A 19,672-nucleotide genomic window follows, 5' to 3' on the forward strand; every position below is an offset into this window, starting at 1 on the left:
GTGTGGATATCCCCCAAAATGATGAGAACAATGAACGCAGCCATTTGCGGTGCACTGTGGTGTGTTTGGAAAGTAAGAAATGATAGAATCTTGAATTCAAAATTTATCAACCCGGATCTTTTGTTTGAAGGAGTAAAATCTATGGTTTATGTATGGATTAAACATAGATATAGGAAACGAAATTTTATATGGGGGGTGGACAAAATGTCCACTCTCTTTTATGTAATTTTACTGTAATATGTTGACTCTCACTAGTGACTTGCTAGTGAGTGTTTTTTAATTAAATTGTCGGTTCCAAAAAAATACTTATAAGATGTATTTTTTAAAAATTCATTTTTATTGGCGGATTTATAGTCTCATAACTCGTTTTTACTTATAGACATATAAATATAGTCTAAGCCTATACTATAAAGAAGAATACTCAATGTTACGTTATGATAGCTAGTAACAATCCTTACTTTATTGATTCCATTTATTACATAGAGATGAGCAAAAAGATGTTTCAAAATCATTATTCATCTGAATTTATAAGCTCCCAAGTAAGCTCATCAACCGGGAAATCGAATAAACTATTGTTATCAACTTCATGTTCGACACCATTTAAAGCCTTTTCGTCTGCTGAAGAGCTATCAAACGAGTACCAACCAAATTTTCCGTCAATTTCCTTTTCATGGTGATCAAATAAACCATCTAAACACTCATTAACGGTTTCATGATCAAGTAGATTGGATGGTGAGATAAACCCGGAACACATATTTAAGTTGTTGTTGTTTAGGGTTTTGGAGAAGCTTCGTGGTTGAGGTTTAATAATTTTGATCCTTGTGTCTTCTAATGATTCATCGTGGCCTACTTTCTTTTGTGGTTTGGAACGAAGTCGAGTACGAGTGTTCCAGTAATTCTTCACGTCATTAGCAGTTCTCCCTGGTATTCTTCCCGCAATTAATGACCACCTAATATATAACCCAAAAATCCAAATAATCTCAACATCTCTTAACTCTTTTCTCTTTAATGAAAAGAACTAATGAAGAAAATATATTATAGTTCACTTCACTTGATATTTTAATTATGCTTGCCTGTTTCCTAATAGCTTATGAAGTCTGAGTATGAGATCAACTTCATCTTCACCAAAGTTTCCTCTTTTTATGTTTGGCCTCAAATAGTTTAACCACCGAAGCCTACAACTCTTCCTGCACCTGTTTAACCCTACAAACATCACAAAGAAAGTATCAACAATAGGAACAAAAAAATAACAAAAAAAGAAGAAGAAGAACAAGAAGCTCGTATTATCTATATTTGCTACCTGCTTTCAGTGGAACGATATGCCATTTCCCTTCGCCGTATTTCTCAATATAGTTCTTCAGAAGAATATCTTCGTCTGCAGTCCATGCACCTTTCCTTAAACCTAAACCCGAGTTACTACCAGGTTTCATTTTGTTGTTGTATATACACACATATACACTGAGTTGAAGTTGGAATCTTAATTCATGTGCTAATTTCCTCTTTGCATACGTCTAATCGATGACTCTTTTATAGTAAATCCAGCAGTAAATTTTTATCAATCCACATGTCCACTTAAATATGTCACATACGTGCACACTCAGGTCTCCACAAAAAAAAAAAAAAAAAGAACAAAAAAAAAAAAAGATTACTTCCCCATGGAGAAGATCCAAGAAATAGAACATTTAAGGTATCGACAAAGGAGAAAAATTTTATTGATAATTGTACTATACTGTGTGATACCATTAATAATTAATAATAGATTTATTATTTATATGGAATATCAGTCGCAGTAAATTCGTTCCAGAGTTATAATTTCTGAATTTTAATTTTTTGATCAGCTCATATATTAAAACGAAGAGAGGGACACAGCCGGAAGTTGCGACAAAAGAAGAAAATTGATAGAGTAAACTACACGAATGGTCCTTATGGTTTAGGTTAATTTGCGCGTTTGGTCCATAATTTATTTTTTTAACTCGGAAGGTCCCTACTGTTTGTTTTTGTTACGCACTTGGTCCCTACCGTTTGGTTTTGTTACGTGTTTGGTCCCTGTTTTACCTAAAAATACTATTATTTAAATTGAGAAAAATGGTAGGGTGGGTAAGATAAGATGAGTGGGGTGGGCTTGAGAGTGTGTTTATTTAAATAAGTTAAAAAATCAAAAGAAAAATAGTTTTTTTATGTAATACAAGCACCAAACGTGTAACAAAAACAAACAGTAAGGACCTTCCGAGTTAAATAAATAAGTTATGGACCAAATGCACAAATTACCCTAAACCATAGGGACCATTCGTGTAATTTACTCAAATTGATTTAATAAGCCAAGAAAAAGAAATAGACCCCACCAAGCCCAATAGTTCCGCAAGCTAAAGTGAAGTCGCATAAAACTCATGTTTTGAAAACCGGACTGAACTGGCCGGTTCGACTGGTTCAACCGGGAACCGGTGCCGAATCCATTTTTCAAATGCCAAAAAATCAATATTCAAGTGAGCCGATAAAAACCGGCGAAAAACCCGTTGAAGTGGTATAAACCGGTCAAAACCGGGAATTTTAAAGAATACTTTTTTTTTATTTTTTATATAATTAAAGTTAATAATAATCTAATTATGATATTATCCGGTTTTTTAGAATGGTCCGACCGGTTGGACCAGTTGAATCATCGAACCAGTAAAATAACCGGTTCAATCTCTGGTCCAGTTTTCAAACAATTGCATAAAACAGAAATCTATTAGTATTTGTTTCGGTTTTCATCAGTTTTTTGAGCAATCCCATTTGGTTGTATCTGAACCGGTTTTGACCGAATTTTTATGTGTAAAAACGGATACCCAATAAAAACGGCTTGGGTTAAGGATAATTTGTTTCTTTTTTAAAAACGGTTTCGTTTACTCCTCTAAAATCCTGATTTTTTGTTAAAATTAATTCCAACAAAATAAATATTTTTATTATATTTAGTTTTAAGAGATAAAATAAAAACAACAAGCTTAGAAATACATGATATAAATGATCATAATTCTAGAAATTGAAAATACAAATAAATATAGTTGTGAAATAGACTGTCATTTTGAAAATGCTAGTAATTATATTCTTGAAATTGGCGGTTTTAATGAAATCGAAGTTTTTCTAATTTGAATTCAACAACTAGCTCTTCAAAGTCACCATCATCTACTTCGGTCGTTGGAGGTGTTAACCCTTATGTAACTTCTTCTACATAGATATACTCCTCGATGGGTGGTAAATTGGTTGCTCGAGCGAAGGAAAGTTTTGTATCATTTTAACTTCGTAAGTAATCATTCAAACAAACATAAATTTTCATTGATTCGAACATGAGTCGAGACCTCTGTTCTAATATTACCCTTCCATTAAGAAAAAAGCATTCTGAAGCTACCATAGAAGTTGGAATGGTTAGTCAATCATAGGTCGTGGTGCAGTGGCGGAGCTAAGATCAAAGTAAAAGGGTATCCTAATTTTATTTTTAGGGTAACTCAAAAAAAATTTCAGGGTACTTGGGCTTCCCCGGTTCAATTTCGATTTTAAACCCAAACCTTAATCGAATCCTTAGCTAACCTTAAATCTTGTTATATAAATATGAAGGTGAAGTATATTTTGATACTTGAATCGATGTGGGATTGAAATTAGATATCAAATGAAGTATGAGAATAATAGGCTTATATAATAGACAAAAATTGAACAAAAATTGAACCTGAGAACTTTACTTCTATAAGACAACGCCTTAACCAATAGCTCTACTATTTGTTTGTGTTTATAACTGAAGGGATATATATATATATATATATATATATATATATATATATATATATATATATATATATATATATATATATATACATTATACAGAAAAAAAAAATTGAAGAATTCGTAAACAAAAATTACACTATCGAAAAAAATTTTAGGGGTATCCCGGGCTACCCCGGGATCCCCTTGGATCCGTCTATGTCGTGGTGGCTAGAATAAACAGTTGTGGTTCTTTTCTATCCACTAAGCCAGACTATCAAGGTATTTAACTTTTCGACAGTAAAAGGTGCTAAAATGTTTCATGCCAAATAAAATTTCCTATTCACGACTCAGAGCCAAAGTTTGTTGGTTTTACTAGTGTCCTCCATTAGAGTGTTATAAAGTTGGTAATTTGCAACCTGGACACTTCTAGCTGATTCTACCATCCCTCCACATATGATCGATGCTTCTAACTGATTCCGCCATCCCTCTACATATGATCAACTACCATATGTCTAGGTTAACGATAGTTGGTAGCATAAGGTGAAATAGCTTTTGAAAAGTGTCATTAAGTGTAAAAGTCGAACGTTCAACAACGTGTAATTTGAGTTGAGTTGTATTTATATTTGTATCAACCTTTATGATTAATGTTCATATATTATGTCGCCAATATTTATAGTCGAACTTAGGGTTATTGCACATGTAAAAAACCAAAGTTAACTCCGTAAAATACTTCTAAAAATTTTATTTTTTTAATCGAAACCATTTTAAAAAACTTTATATTACTTGACATCTTATATTGCGTGTTCCCTGATCATCTCAATATACCAACACTGTCACAAATACACTCGACATTATGTCTTGATTTAAGGTCCAATTTGAACGGCTGTAATCAAGGTTTGGACTATGAGGGTTTGGTATTGTCTAAACTCTAAAGACATATTAATTAAGTTGTACATTTATATTGGCCCATTCGCGTATCTCGGCCCTTTGTATTTGTCTAGACGCCAATTTATATATTTCCGATATATTAACGATCGAGGAGAGAGCCGGATTTCCGTGAAAAAAATATAGTATTGGCCATTAACTATAACAAAAATATGTTAGTCATTTATAACAAAAAGAAAATATATTCGTAATTTGCTAACCTTCAATTTATTAATATGTCTAATCTAATTACTCATCTATGAATAACGTTACAAAGTTATAGTTTCATTATTGTTTTAAAAGTTATTAAACCACAACACGAAATAAGACATACACTTTTAGCGATGACATTACACAAGCATGTCTTTTGTCGCCGCTAAAAGTGGCGTCACTAATGGCCTCCCACCGGCGATCCGAGTGTTCTACATGAAATTGGATCGTGACCTTACATTTTTAAAATGTTCCGTTGGTTAGGGTTTAATCTTGGATGAAGCAATAGGGACGACGACAATTGCGACAGCTTGTCTCCGCTAATGCTATTGATCCATGTGACCTATGACAGAAGAAATCTTGGCCCTACGTTTTTTCCCTGAGCTGACGGCTTACACTCGTGTAGAAACTGTGTCTATTTCCCTCTAAGGCATCGCCGCCATTGCCCTACGGGAGCAGCGAAAGGTGTCGCTGCAAAAGGGTAACCCTTTTTGTTACATTATTCGTCCTGGAACCGGTACCGCATCTTTCTGACGACTAGATGAATTCACCAGAAAAGTGCGAAGATTGTCACCCTTTGATCTACCACTCACTTCACCGGAGACGCTACTTCCCTCCACTCCCACTCAGCTCGCCGGATTGTCATCACTCAGCGAGTCGAACGATAAAAAACCAGCTTCTTCGGCCATCTCCGGCAATGATAACATCCTTAACAACTCTCCTTTCTCTCTTTATTTCTCTAATGACCCTAATTTCGAACCTAATTTCATGATTTTTGATGTTATACGGACCATTAAACCATACCACCACCACCACAGGGCTATTTTCGGCGACCACCACCACCAAAGAACCATCTGGGGATTTTGCATTTCTCTAGCCACAGGTGCACTTTTCTGGCCACCATTTTAATGTTAAAGTGTATTGTATATGCATGTGTTTGTATTTGGTAGTGAATAAATATATGTGTATTGAATGCATAAGTAAATATATATATAGTGAATGTGAATATATCGTGATTTTGTAGTTCTTTGTAAATGATTTTTCTTTGATTTAGGTTTTTGATCAAAGAATATATGTGTATTTAGTAATGAATGGATCAAAATTTGTTCATATGTTTTTTGTATATTATTTTTCTTTGATTTAGGTTTTTATGGTCAAGTATGAAATTAATATTATGTAAAATGTGTATCTGGTATGTATATGTATGTATTTGGCATTTGGTATATGTATATGTGTATTTGGTATTTGGTATGTGTATATGTATATAACATATGTATTTGGTATGGGTATGTGTGTGTATATTTATATTAGTATGCATGACAGTAGAAATTATACATATATGTGTATTTGGTATTTGTATATCTCTATTTGGTATTTGTGTATATGTGTATTTGTATGTAAAATGTTACGATTTACAATGTCATTTAACGTACAATACTATCATTTAAAAGAAAAGTAGGATGCTATAATTCACATTATCATTTAAAAAATGCAATAATATAATAGAAAAACTTCATAAGTAAGATGTTATAAATACTAAAAATATGGAAAAAAAAATAAGATGTTTTAAATAACAAAAATATACTACAATTCTAATAAGTTATCTAAAATAAATGTTATAATATAATCGACAAAACTTAAAATATAAGACATAGATCTACTAAACTATAATTTAATAATTTAATTATTTAAAGTATAATGTTATAAAAAAAAAGTCGCTTTTAGTTTAAGTATGTTCCTTTACATCACCAAAAGAACCTATAATTAAAAAAGAAATAAATAAATAAAATAAAAGTAGGATGTTATATTATACATTATCATTTATAGTAAAATACTATAATAGAAAAACTATATAAGTAGATGCTAAATAACAAAAATATGGAAAAATAAGATGCTTTATATAACAAAAATATATTACAATTGTAATAAGTTATATTAAAATAAAATGTTGTAATATGATCCAATAAAAACGAAAAATATAAGACGTAAATTTATTAAATTGTAATTTAATAACTTAATTATTTAAAGTACAATTATAGAATAAAATATAATTTTTTATTTTAAGTCTCTTCTTTTTAAATCATCAAAAACCTATAAATATCTTCCCGAAATTGATTTAGAAATTAATTTCGGGTTGTCTTCGTTTTGGGACTGTTTTTTGAATACTTTATCTTATTTAGGATGTGAATGTGTATTACATGATTTAATGTTTAAGAAAGATTCGGTTGTTATTTTCTCTATGCTCCTTAGGTATATGTTTATATATATACTTGGGAGCTAAGGGGAAATGTTGTCGATTTTTTTTAAATGTCAATCATGTAATACAAATTCACATATGAGGTAAGGTGTCACACCCACGAACCAGACGGCGGAAACGTCCGGGGGCTTGTGCGTGACTTCATCTTGAAATATCATTACAGTGAATATAAATGAAACATAACATCATCATTACCATGCATAATATAATACAACTGTCATTGTTTACATCAAGTACAATCTTTTAAATAGCATGACCAAAACATTCAATGTATGATGTTTAACAGTACACAAAACAAAATCCCCTATTCTTGTTGATTCTTCTGCTTAACGAGTCCCTTAGAATACACGTTATTTTGAAAACGTCAACATATATAATGTTGGTGAGTTCATAAGTATATTTGAGAAAATGATTTGTATAACTTTGTAGTCACAAGAAAATCCTGTATTTTCTTAAAATAGTTTAGTATGTTTATGTCTGATCTTGTATTAATGCATGTGTGTTATTGTTTAATAGATAGTAAAAAGTGATTGAAGAGAATGTAAATAGAATGTCCCCGAACAACCCAACGTTGCCCGTAAAAGAAGAATAGTTAATGTTGTCATACCAACATCGAGTTTGAGTACCAGTGCGAGTAAGTTTCCGAGTAATAAGGTTATAGTCACCCTAGACCGATGTAGTCTAACTGTAGCGAACAGCTCAGGTGTGGGGTGTCATCCTCGTATAGATCTATACAAAAAAACCCCGCTCTCCTTCCAAGAGACTCTGATTATAACTACATGTTACGATCGAACACTTAATAGGTGTCAACCGACAAAAATTCACTAGATCCTTAATCGAATTTACGCAAAGATAAACGTATAAAACTCATTCCAGGCCCAACGAACCATATAAGTGAGCCACTAGGGCATCGCTAAGCATGCGAGTCATTTCAAAACCTAATATGAATGAGATTATATAACATGGGCCCGAAATATATGTAAAAGGACAACTAAGGCCCATTTCACATGTAAGGTATTTATAGACCAAAAGCACGCAAATAGTATACACAACTTATCAAACATAAAAATGGGCCACTAAGGCACAATAACCTAGAAAATGATCAAAATTAATCCATTTGCTAGTTTATTGTTTGTTTTGGTTCAAATATTTACTAAAATAGCATAAAAGGCCCACTTTTTGTAAAAATGACGTTCTTGACCCATTAAGCCAAAAATTTACAATTAAGGCTCAATTTTGTGAAAATCACACTTTAGTCCCCATTTTGTTCAAAAATTGTGTTTATGACTAGTTTGTGGTAAAAATAACATTTTAAACTCATTTTTGTCAAAAATAACATTTTTGGCTTGATTTTTGTGAAAATACACATTTTCTGGTTTTTGGCTTTTCTGACCTAGTTGTTGGAAAATTTGTAGAAAAATCATCGTAAGTCGAAATTTGGATTCGTAAATTCTGGAAGTTTGGAATTTTTGCCTACTTTGTTCACAAATTTTCTCATAATTTTTAATGGCTTCTATCATGTGTGAAATTGCTCACCTTCACAGACTGGTCCGAGATTATTTCAAATCTGATAGGCAGTTTTGTAAAATTCGCCAAAAATTGTAGAAAACTCGTATCAAAACGTGAGAGTAGTCATTTTAAAGTTATAAACTAGAAATTTTTGCATGTAAAACAATTTTGAAAAATATTATCATTAAGGTTGTCAAAACAGTTCGAGATTGGACCAAAACTTTTCTGTCAATGGCTGATTCATGAGTCTAGTTGATAGATTTTTGAACACAACACTCCTTTTTACTATTTTAAGTGTATAAATCCCAGATCTATAAGTTTACATGTATTATATGTGATAACACATACTTTTATCAAGGTTTTCATGTAGATCCAAGTGATAAACTTAATATTCTTAACATATTTTTAGATTTATGAAGTAAATAGCACATAATCAACATATAAGTTATGAAAAATAAACATATTCATGCATATACACATAGATCTACATAAAGCAACTTGTATTCTCCCCCAAAACCAAGTAAAAACTAAAAATATGGGGTATGAACTCACCTTGCTTTGAAGTTTTCGGTTTTTGGTGAAGAAATGAGGAGATCTCGGCCCTTGATGTGTTCTTGAGGAGGTTTTCAAAATCTATGAAGTTCTAGGAGCATAGAACATCAAATGAGAGTGGTTTAATGAGAGATTTCTAGTGAAAGCTTGGATTAAAAGTTGTAAGGCTTCATAATAACTTACCAAGTTGATAAGAAGCTTAAAAATGAACCTCTTTAAGCACACCAATTCACGATTTTTAAGAGGAAAAAAGGAGGATTTTTCTTTGGAGAGTTTAGAGGATAATGTGTTTGAAAAATGAAAGAGGATGGTGGGGGGTTTGGATCTTATGGCCGTGAGTAGAGAGAGGGAGGGGGAGAGGACCCAAAAATGGTTAATGCATGGTGGTTTACACCTAGAAACATGTGGGTTATTTCTTGGATTACCACTAAATAATAGTGAAGTATCATGGCATTAGTTACTTAATGTTTCTCATTTTTTTAACTCATGGGCCGAGAATTAGTTTAAGAAGGAGGAGACGAATTATTTTGGCCCAATCTTGATCCTTACTCGAGATCACGAGGCCCATAGAGAATTTTTCGGCCCATTGGGCTCATTAGATGGTTCACGGCCCATTTTGAAAGGAAAAGGGAGTTTATGGCCCATTAGGGCAAATTAATTCATTAATGGCCCAATAAGGCCCATTAAGGGTAAACAAATCCATTTTAGGTCCAATAAGGGTAAAATGAACCATTTTAGGCCCATATGGCCCAAAAGGTTGAGTTTTATGAATGTGGGTCCAACTAGGGCCAATTTAAGGGTTCTAAGCCCAAGATAGTCAAATTGAGTGCTTATGGGTCCGTTATGCCCAATAAGAAAATCCTAGACCATAATGAACTTGAGTCGGGATTTCTAGGGTTTCCAACCCTTATTTGAACATATGAGATGTATTTGAACGATAATAGAGTATAATATTCACTTAGAGTACAAGTTATTACACTAGGTGAATGATTGCATGAGAGTAGAATTTCCTAGCAAAAATGCTAGTTGTGACATAAGGTATTCAAAAATTAAGTTTAAAATCCTAACCTTGTGAATACTCTAAACGATTGAGTGGTTATGCTATTGATAAAACCTGGACTACTATTGAAAATAGTAACTCTACCGTGTTCCAACAAGGACTCGAATCTTTTATCGAGAGGTCCAAACCACACATTGATAATAGTGGTCAAATCATATGGCCGTGTAAGAAATGTAATATCAAAAATTTATTCTACTAGCCATAATGAAATTTCATATACTTCAACATGGTTTTAGTCCACATTATATTATATGGAAGTATAACGGCAAAAATACAATTCATCCTATTGTAGAAGACATAACGTGCAGTAACGAGATGGCTAGTTTTATTTCTAATGTTATGGGAGTTGTGATTGAAAACGATACAAACCGTGAAAATGGAACTCAGATACAGAAGGTAGCGGTGTCGATGATGGATTTCAAAAGATGTTACAAGATGTCTAGTTAAAATTATGTCCTAGATGTACTTCGTCTCATCTCTTGACTTTTTAGCAAAGTTGATGCATATAAAAGTGATAAACAAATGGACTGATAGTTCATTCGATCAACTTCTTGAGTTGTTGCAAACTGCATTTCCTCAAGGAAGCAGGGTCCCATTCGTCACATTATGAAGCAAAAAAGACACTTAAAAAGATTGGCTTTGGTTATTGGTCGATACACATATGTAAAAACAACTGCTTTTTTTCCTGGAAAGAACACAAGTTGTTACAAAAGTGTCCAGTTTGTAATGAGATTTGGTGGTTTGATGAAAATACAAACGGTAAAAAGGTGGCGCACAAGGTGTTACAATACTTTCCAGTGGTGATCCGAACTTCATTGATGGGGTAGGAATATTTGAGGAGGTATTAGGTGCTTGAAAAGGACATGTGAAAGACATCATCCCTAAACTTCCTTCCACAGCGGGTACAAGTGCTCCCTCTGAGTAGCGGTCACAGTCACAAGCACTACAACTAACACAAGTACTTATTAAACTGTTAAAGAATTTGGTAGCTTGGTACTTTGCTATATTGTTATGAACTTGATGCATTTATAGTAAATTTTATTTTGGTAGTTTGATATTTAGCTTATTTGTTTAGTTGTTAATTCATTTGTTATGAATTTGGTAGTTTGGTAGTTTGTTAAATTGTTAAAGACTTAAATAATTGGTAGTTTGATAATTTGTTAAATTGTTAAGGGCTTGATTATTTTGGTGGTTTGATAATTTGTTAAATTGTTAAGTAATAATAATTTGTTCTTTTAGTTTGATATTTTAACTTATATACTTACTTTGCATGATATGGATGCTAACTCTATTATCCAAAACCCAATGATTATGACAACAATTGAAAATATTATCCGCTCGTTTATGAACAAAGTCAACAATGCAGACAACAACGATGCGGAAAACAACGATGGGGGAAGATGGTTAATATTTTTTGTTTTATGTTATGGATGATGTTATTATGGATTTATTAGATAAATTATGGATTTGATCGACTAGAATATCTTGTTTATCAAATCGTTTATGTATTGTGGTATATTTGATGTTTTATGTAATGTGGTATATTTGTTTTATGTGACGTAGAGTTGTAGATTATGATTTATTGTACATTAAGCATTTTATAATATATAAACCAATATCATATATAAATTGTATTGAGAATTAATGGCAGCAGCTTTTGCGACGACACATACCAATTGCTACGAGGGGTGCCTCCGGGAACTTTGGATGGAAAAAACTATGATCTGTGGCTGGAACATTAATATGGACGACACTAATAGCAACGAATAAGGCTTTTAGCGATGCCGATTATTAGAGACGACACTAAATGTGACAATTATTGAGTATTAGCGACGATATGAGGCATCTATTGCGAAGTTATTTGTCGTCGCTAAAGGTAACCTTTTATTGTTGTGAACATATTTAGGCTATGTTTGGCGGACTAGCTGAAAAGCTAGCTGATGACTGAAAAGCTAGCTGTTAAATAAAAAGCTAGCTGATAGCTGAAAAGCTAGCTGATAAAAAATAACGTTTGGTAAAACTAGCTGAAATATATAAAATTACATAAAAGGACATGTAAGAATATGTGTTTCTATAATTAATTAAGGGGTGTATTTGGAAAAATTTTAAAAAGCTCCTAAAAAGCTAGTCTAAGTAGCTTTTCAAAAAGCTAGCTTATCAGCTACTTTTTGGCTTACCAAACACGACAACATAAAAAAGCTCGAAAAATAAGCTAGCTTATCAACTAGCTGTGGCACGCCAAACACAGCCTTAATTCATAAAACAACGAAACAAATTAGCATGTGAGCTAATGCAAAATTTATTTAAAGACATTCGCTTGCATTCCATCATCTTAACTGTTAGGACTAAGAATAATTAATTCTAAACACAACGCTTCTATCACTCACCTGGCTTGCACTTTTTGCTATAAAGTATACAAATAATTTATACGATTATATTAAGCATAATACAGTATAAGAAAAGTCTTTATTAGTGACCAATATTTTGGTGACGAAATTTTAGGTCATCACCAATCTTTAATTGCTTAAAAAATAAGACAAAATTGCAAAAATGGTCCCTATGGTATGCATTTTTTTGAGGTTTTAGTCCAAACCATGATTTTTTTGGATTGGTGGTCCTTTTAAGCTAGTTTCCTTGCACTTTTGGTCCCTCGGAAAACTGAAAAGACTAAAATGCCCTTCTAATACATTTTTTTTTATGGTTTTTTCTATTTGATTTAAAGTTTTATTAATAAAAATTATGGGCACACCTCTCTCTCTCTCTCTCTGTTTTATTTCTTCCTTTTCTTCTTCATTTTTATGGTAAAAACACCATGCGGGTGGATGCATTTCCGGTGACCATCAAGAATAACACCTCCACCGGTGAGCCAAGGGGCTGCCATCGCCACAATCAACACCTCCCTTGCCACCAATTGTCGCCATCAGTACCTCCATCGGCGAGCCAAGGGGATGCCATCGCCACCACCAACACCTCCCTCGCCACTAGATGTTGCCTTCACTGATGCTTACTTCTTCTCGGATCAATAGAGGATCGAAGACCTCCATTCTTTTTTGCGTTTTACTGCCAATCACAACAGAAAGGGACTGAAGGCTCCGGGATAGCCTTCTGCGGGCACCCCTCCTCGTGACTGTGTAACCACCACAGATGAACCACCACAGGACAAAGTTTCTTTGCTGCCCTCGTGTTTCTTTTCCAGCTTTCGTTCAAGTTCTTTCTTCTCCGATCAGACAAGGACCGAAGAAACCCACTCCCAACCCTCCTCCTCATCCCCTTTCTGCGGACGATCACCACCCACAAACATCCCCCTGAATTTGTTGTTGTTTCCAATCGGGTCTCTCTTCTCGATCAGACAAAGGAAGAGGACCGAAGTCCTTATTCCTCAAACATGTGTTGATGACCGATTGGATCTGAAGAAGAAAGAAGATGCTGAAGAGGAAAAGGGTTTTTGGGTTTAATGTTTGATAGCCTCGTGATTTTGCAGGATGTTGCTCCATCTCCAGTGTAGCTTCTTAACAACAATCAAGAAGAGGACGAAGTGAGGAATTGAAGAGGTTGGTCAATTGCAAAGAGGTAGAAGGCATCTCTAGTTCCGGTCTGCAATTGATTTGGAACGAAAGGAACTTGATTGAAATAAGGGAAGAAGGAATGGAACGCAACAACCGGGGTGGATCGATCATTATTCACAAGAAGAGAGGGAGGGTTGCCATGTTGGTCTCCTAGTTAGGGGTGGAAACAGCAGCTTCGACTATTTGCTGCTGCTTCTTTTTTTTGTTAGCATATGAGAGAGAGAGAGAGAAAGAGAAAGAGAGAGAGGACATGTGGGCCCGATTTTATATTTAATAATAATAATAATTTTAAAAAGTGAAAGAAAAATAAAAATTAAATTCATTAAGGGTATAATAGTCTTTTTAGTTTGGACAGGGACCAAAAGTGCAAGGAAACTAGTTCAAAAGGACCACCAATCCAAAAAAGTCATGGTTTGGACTAAAACCCCAAAAAAATGCATACACAGGGACCATTTTTGCAATTTTGTCAAAAAATAATTCATCCACTTTGTAAAGAAACATCCTTACATCACCAGGTATCTATCAGCAAGACCCAACCCATGAAACTGATCCTACTGGAACATACACTATCCGACCCAACTAACAAACCTTTCATACCCATTAGAAGAAATCAAATAAACACAAATTTTGAATCACAACAATTAGTTCTCGTCAAATGTTGACATAATCAACACTAAATCGACGCAAACGCGCCTCTCTATCTGGTCCACCAGTGCGCTCCACCATCTCCCGTCGACCATCTACGGACCTCGGTATGTCTCTGATCTCACCCCATCTCTATCATCCTTCGCATGTCTCTTTGTTCGTTTGCGCCGTTAGATTGGAATATTTCGGAATATATCGGAGGAAGTGGTTGCACCTTTATAGCCCTCCGATGGATCAAACGATACTAGTAGATCCTTTTGCAAGCTGCTTCTAGCCTCAGGCTTAGCTCATACCGGCGTCACCATCCTCAGCGTACCATGCTTCCATCATGGCGGACATCTATTTGGTCCATTTGAATTATCGACCGCTACAACCACACGACATGAAAATTTTCTTTATTAGTCGGCGCTTTTCTAGTTAGAGCGTAACACAAGAGCTTCGATGTACAGGTTAGTCATCACGTAGTTTTTCTCGAAATTAGGGCTTATTTCTTTTATAGTAAGCGTAAACTCTCGACTTATCTCCATATCTTTCCTATCATCAACATTGTCACCATTATTGTTTCCCCTTTGAGTCGTCTCTACCCAGCATCAAGTACAACGATGAAAGACACGTTGTTATGAAATTGATGACCTTTTTTTAAAAAAATGGAATAGGTCGCTCTTGCTATGAAGCTTTGTAGTAGGACGGATTTTCTGATTAAAACCTCATATAATTTAGGCCTTTTTCTAAATTGGAGAATTTTTTGATTAAAACTTCATATAAATTACGTAGTTTTACAAATTTAATGATGAAGAGATTGTAATGCGTTTCAATCATTTGGAAGGTTTTTTAGTTCTAAGGTTTTTGTTTGAAAACTAACTGGTGTTACTAAGTGCTTCGGTACTCTTGATTTCTCTTATATACTCTTGAATTAGAGTAATCCTTTTGCACAAATACGTATTACATATGCTTGAAAATAATTTGAAACTTACTTTTAGCTAAATGACTATGGTGCCCTTGACCATGATGTGATGTTTGTGCGGAATGTCGAAGATCCTATTTTGTGGGGAGGGTATGAAACGGAGAAAATGATGGTGGAAGAATACACGACCCTTGCATTGTTTTCACCAGGTGCACTTCTTGGGTTTGTGTTGAGTTTTTTCTAGCTATTGATCTTGTTTTAACGTGTAAATTAAACAATTATACCTAAATGCTTACATGAAATATTATAGTTGACAATATCCAATATAATTTGCACAAATATACATAAATAAAATGCATCTGACAATCAATATCACATCTTAACTAACATCGTTGTTAACTTTTGCCGTATTTGGGTATTCTTGGTTTAAGAAACATAGTAATTAATTGATATAATTAGGTTAAATAGAATGATTAAAAAATCCCATTTATTTTGTGTCGATATTGAAAAGATAAAAATTTAAAATATATGGGTATAAGGGTATTGTCTTATCAAGTTTGTACCTTATCTAGTCTACCTTATTCAACACAATTGTATTCACAACGAACATTGGTTTTTTATTATTCCCAATTTTTTCCATAACCACTTTACATGTATGTTGCTCCAAGTCCTAATTCTTACTAATGTTTGCTTAACTGCCTTTGCCAATCACCAAATCTGATCACAAGGGTTGTCAAGGATATAATGCACAATAGATTGCATTATTTTTAAGAAAACTTGGTTTTGATAAGGATATTGCTATTTGTTTCACTCAATCAAGACGGGATAACAAACTTGATGCTTTGAAAGAACTCTTCCCCAAATCTTACACAAAGATGAGACATAACATAAAAAAGAACATTTGAACTTCTTGATTTAATTTGAGTTATTGATTGAATGATTGATTCATTTCATGAGGAAATAATGTCAATGGACAAGAGAAGTCAAAGTTTCTTGAATCTAAATATGATAAGGTGATTAACTTCTATATATGATCACAGATTGATGTAATTTTTTTTACTTTGTCATGGTAAAGAAGAGGCCGGATCTATCTTCTTTGAATATCACGTATAATCCTACTTTGTACAAATGTGAATATGTATTTTTACCTTTTAGTCATTTATGTATTGTATATTATGGGCTTTGTTTAAATTTGAGAACGTTTTATGCTTATCATTCGATGACATATTTTGATAAAAGGATCATAGTATATCCTATCATTTACTACGTTCAATGCTAATTGCTTAAATGGGTTAAATGTAATAAACAGCAAACCAAAATAACTGATAACTTTTTATGGTCAATAATTAGGTAAATCAGTGACCACTTTTTATGGTCACTAATTGAACAAAAGAGTGACAACTTTTTACGGTCACTAATTATATAGAATAGCGACGACTTTCATGATTAGTGATAACAGTTAGTGACGAAACGGGTCGTTAGTGATTATTGAACATTATATTTTAGCCACTAATTAGCAAGGTTCTAAAAAGCTCGTCATGGCTCCGCCAAGGCGTGCCAGGGCTCCAAGGGTTGTACCTGACGCCAAGTTTTACCAAAACGTCGCCTTAACTCATATATGTATATAAAACAGAATAATAGTTGAAAATACATATAAAAACATTAATTATATACAAAATTGTCGCCTTAAGTCACACCTTACAAACAACGTGGCTCGTCAAGGCTCAAAAAGCTTAAGGCTTGACATTGCCGTCAATACACGTCTTACGTTATTTAGAACCTTACTAATTAGTGACCACTTTTATATTTTGGTCACTAATCAACTTTTGTGACGGACTTATATTGACGAAAAGTGACAACTAAAAGTTTGGTCACTAACTCATTAGTGAGGACACCTTCTATTGTTAGTGACCATTTCGTTTTCGTCACTAATTGTCATTTTTTTTAGTGATAGACAGCATGTCAGACACCTACTCATAATCTAATGAAAATGAAAGGAACTACTTAAGAGAACATTAATTACATACAAGTGTACCCGTTAAAAGATGTGGCTCAACTCTCAAAGTAATACTATTTTGATTTCTTGTTAAAAGATCTAGCACATACTTTTTGCCCATGAAACTGGCCACTACAGATCAGAATTATTTATATAATGTCGGACGGAATGGAAGCGTGAAAAGGGAGAGGGATTCACTGAAACACCATCTCTTGGTTGAGGGAAGCAACCCGCAGGAAAGAGGCGGGGAGAGGGGGTGTCACACTCTCTCTCCTCATTCTATTGGGTTGTTTTTTTATCTTTTTTTAATATTTATAAAATTATATACCTACTAAAAATATATTAAAATTCATGGTTTTTAATTCCCTACAAAATAAGTATAATATACGCATGAAATATATTTAAAAAAATAATAATAAAAAATAGTGAGGGATGCTTCCCACCCATTCCTTGGGTTTTAGATGAGGAAAAGAAAAATGAGGGAAAAGATGGTGTGACTCACAAAAAGTGAGGAAAACATCTCTCTCATACCCTCCGGTCTAAATGATGATGCTTTGCATTGCCTTGTTATTTTCTACGAGAAAGAATCACTTTAAGAAAAATCATTGTTAGTGCCCAGTTTTTTCGTGAAGACCCAAAATCATATAATAAAAGATACAAATTTACTCGTTACTAATAACGTCATTTAGTCCCTATTTATTAAGTCATCACTAAATTTTGAAATGATACAAATTTAATAACGAATGCTATATGGTTGCCATTTACTCGTTACTAAACCATATAATAAAAGAGATTTTTTTTACACATTAGTCTATCACACGCCTAACTACTTTTTTAAGTAACTAAATCTTGAAAATTATGGAAACAATCATTACTAAATAGCTACCGCTACCGCCACCTCTCATCTATTCCATGTAGGGTCTTTCTATCGTTATTAAAATTTTCTTTTCCTTTTCTTGTTTTTCAGAAACTTTATTTGTTGCCTATTAGATAATAAAATTATGAAATTTTCTTTTACAAAAAGTTAACGTTGTTAAAAAACAAAGTTAAGTTTTAATTGCTCGTTATATATATATATATATATATATATATATATATATATATATATATATATATATATATATATATATATATATATATATATATATATATATATATATATATTGTGTGCTAGATTGCACCAATAAGAATTTAGCAAAATTATATTATTATTTAATTAAATAAAGATAGATATTAAATGGTTTCCATAATTGTATGTATATTATATGATATCCATAATTATAATTTTCTCTTTATGGAAACTAATTAAATTCGTCATTAATGTCAGTAATAACATTCTTTCAAAATGAATTCATATCTAGGTTTTTATGTCAGCAATAACATTATTTCAGAACTCACCCACTTAAAATACAATAAAGTTGTATGGAATATGAAGAATAAGGGTGTATTTAGTAGAATGTAGTCTCGTTCTCCTATAATACACTCTTATTATTTTATATATGAATTCATTCTGAAAGAATATTATTATTGACATTAATGACGAATTAAATTAATCTCCATAAAAAGGAATTATAAATATGGATATCATTTAAACCTACCTCTCTCCCCCCCCCCCCCCATCTCTCTCTCTCTCTCTCTCTCTCTATATATATATATATATATATATATATATATATATATATATATATATATATATATATATATCAAGGTTGCAGAAAACGCTCGATGTAGGCTCAACGGTGGACTAGAGTCAAGGGATTAATCGGCTAGGTGGGATTAATCAGGGGATTAATTGAGGACCATTAATTATTGAAAAAACTATTAAAAATTTAATAAATATAACATTAATCATAAGAATATAGCATTAAATGTTCATACTAGTAAGACATACTAAAATTGAAAACAAAAGAAGAACTAATCTTGATGGTTAAACACATTCACGAGTTAGAATGTCATATTCAGTCATCAAGATTCAATCTGGTTAGAAATTGTTGGTTAAATAAATAACCCAATACAATTCTCCTATCAACATCTGTGTTCAATAAACTCTAGCAAAAAGTATGCTTTAAACAACCCATGTTCTTAAGCCAAGAACAACAATGAAGTCTTTGAGGATTTTCATCAAACAACTTCTGCGCATCTTTCATGCTTCTTCTTCATTTTCATTCCAACCAACATCACCACCTCTTCTGCTATACCTGTTACAACCAAGACACAAATCTAAACCTTGAACCAGAAAAAGATGAAGAAAGAACAAACGAGGAAGGATATTTGATCTCATTACTTGATCAGGCTGTCGATTAATGGAAACAAAAAG

General features: G+C 33.0%; 1 protein-coding gene and 1 long non-coding RNA gene across 2 annotated transcripts in view; both read right to left on the reverse strand.

The window, feature by feature from the left end:
• Window positions 1-438: 438 nt before the first annotated feature.
• LOC145093127 (transcription factor MYB113-like) lies at window positions 439-1,519 on the reverse strand. Its single transcript, XM_079031196.1, has 3 exons — window positions 1,301-1,519; window positions 1,074-1,203; window positions 439-950 (listed from the first exon to the last, which is right to left on the reverse strand). Exons 1-3 carry the CDS (start codon window positions 1,428-1,430, stop codon window positions 512-514), a joined length of 699 nt encoding a protein of 232 aa, XP_078887322.1. The 5' UTR covers window positions 1,431-1,519; the 3' UTR covers window positions 439-511.
• A 17,657-nt stretch (window positions 1,520-19,176) lies between these two features.
• The window catches only part of LOC145094653 (uncharacterized), a 1,217-nt gene continuing 721 nt past the window's right edge, over window positions 19,177-19,672 (reverse strand). Inside the window, exons 1-2 of the long non-coding RNA XR_013703466.1 lie at window positions 19,640-19,672; window positions 19,177-19,553 (exon numbers count right to left, since the gene is read on the reverse strand). The exon at window positions 19,640-19,672 is cut by the window's right edge and continues 721 nt beyond it. This is a non-coding gene — a long non-coding RNA (uncharacterized LOC145094653). The remainder of the gene's footprint in view (window positions 19,554-19,639) is intronic.

The sequence above is a fragment of the Lactuca serriola genome, chromosome 3, assembly GCF_051521515.1.
Source record: "Lactuca serriola cultivar US96UC23 chromosome 3, Lser_US96UC23_V15, whole genome shotgun sequence".
Classification (NCBI taxonomy): Eukaryota; Viridiplantae; Streptophyta; class Magnoliopsida; order Asterales; family Asteraceae; genus Lactuca; species Lactuca serriola.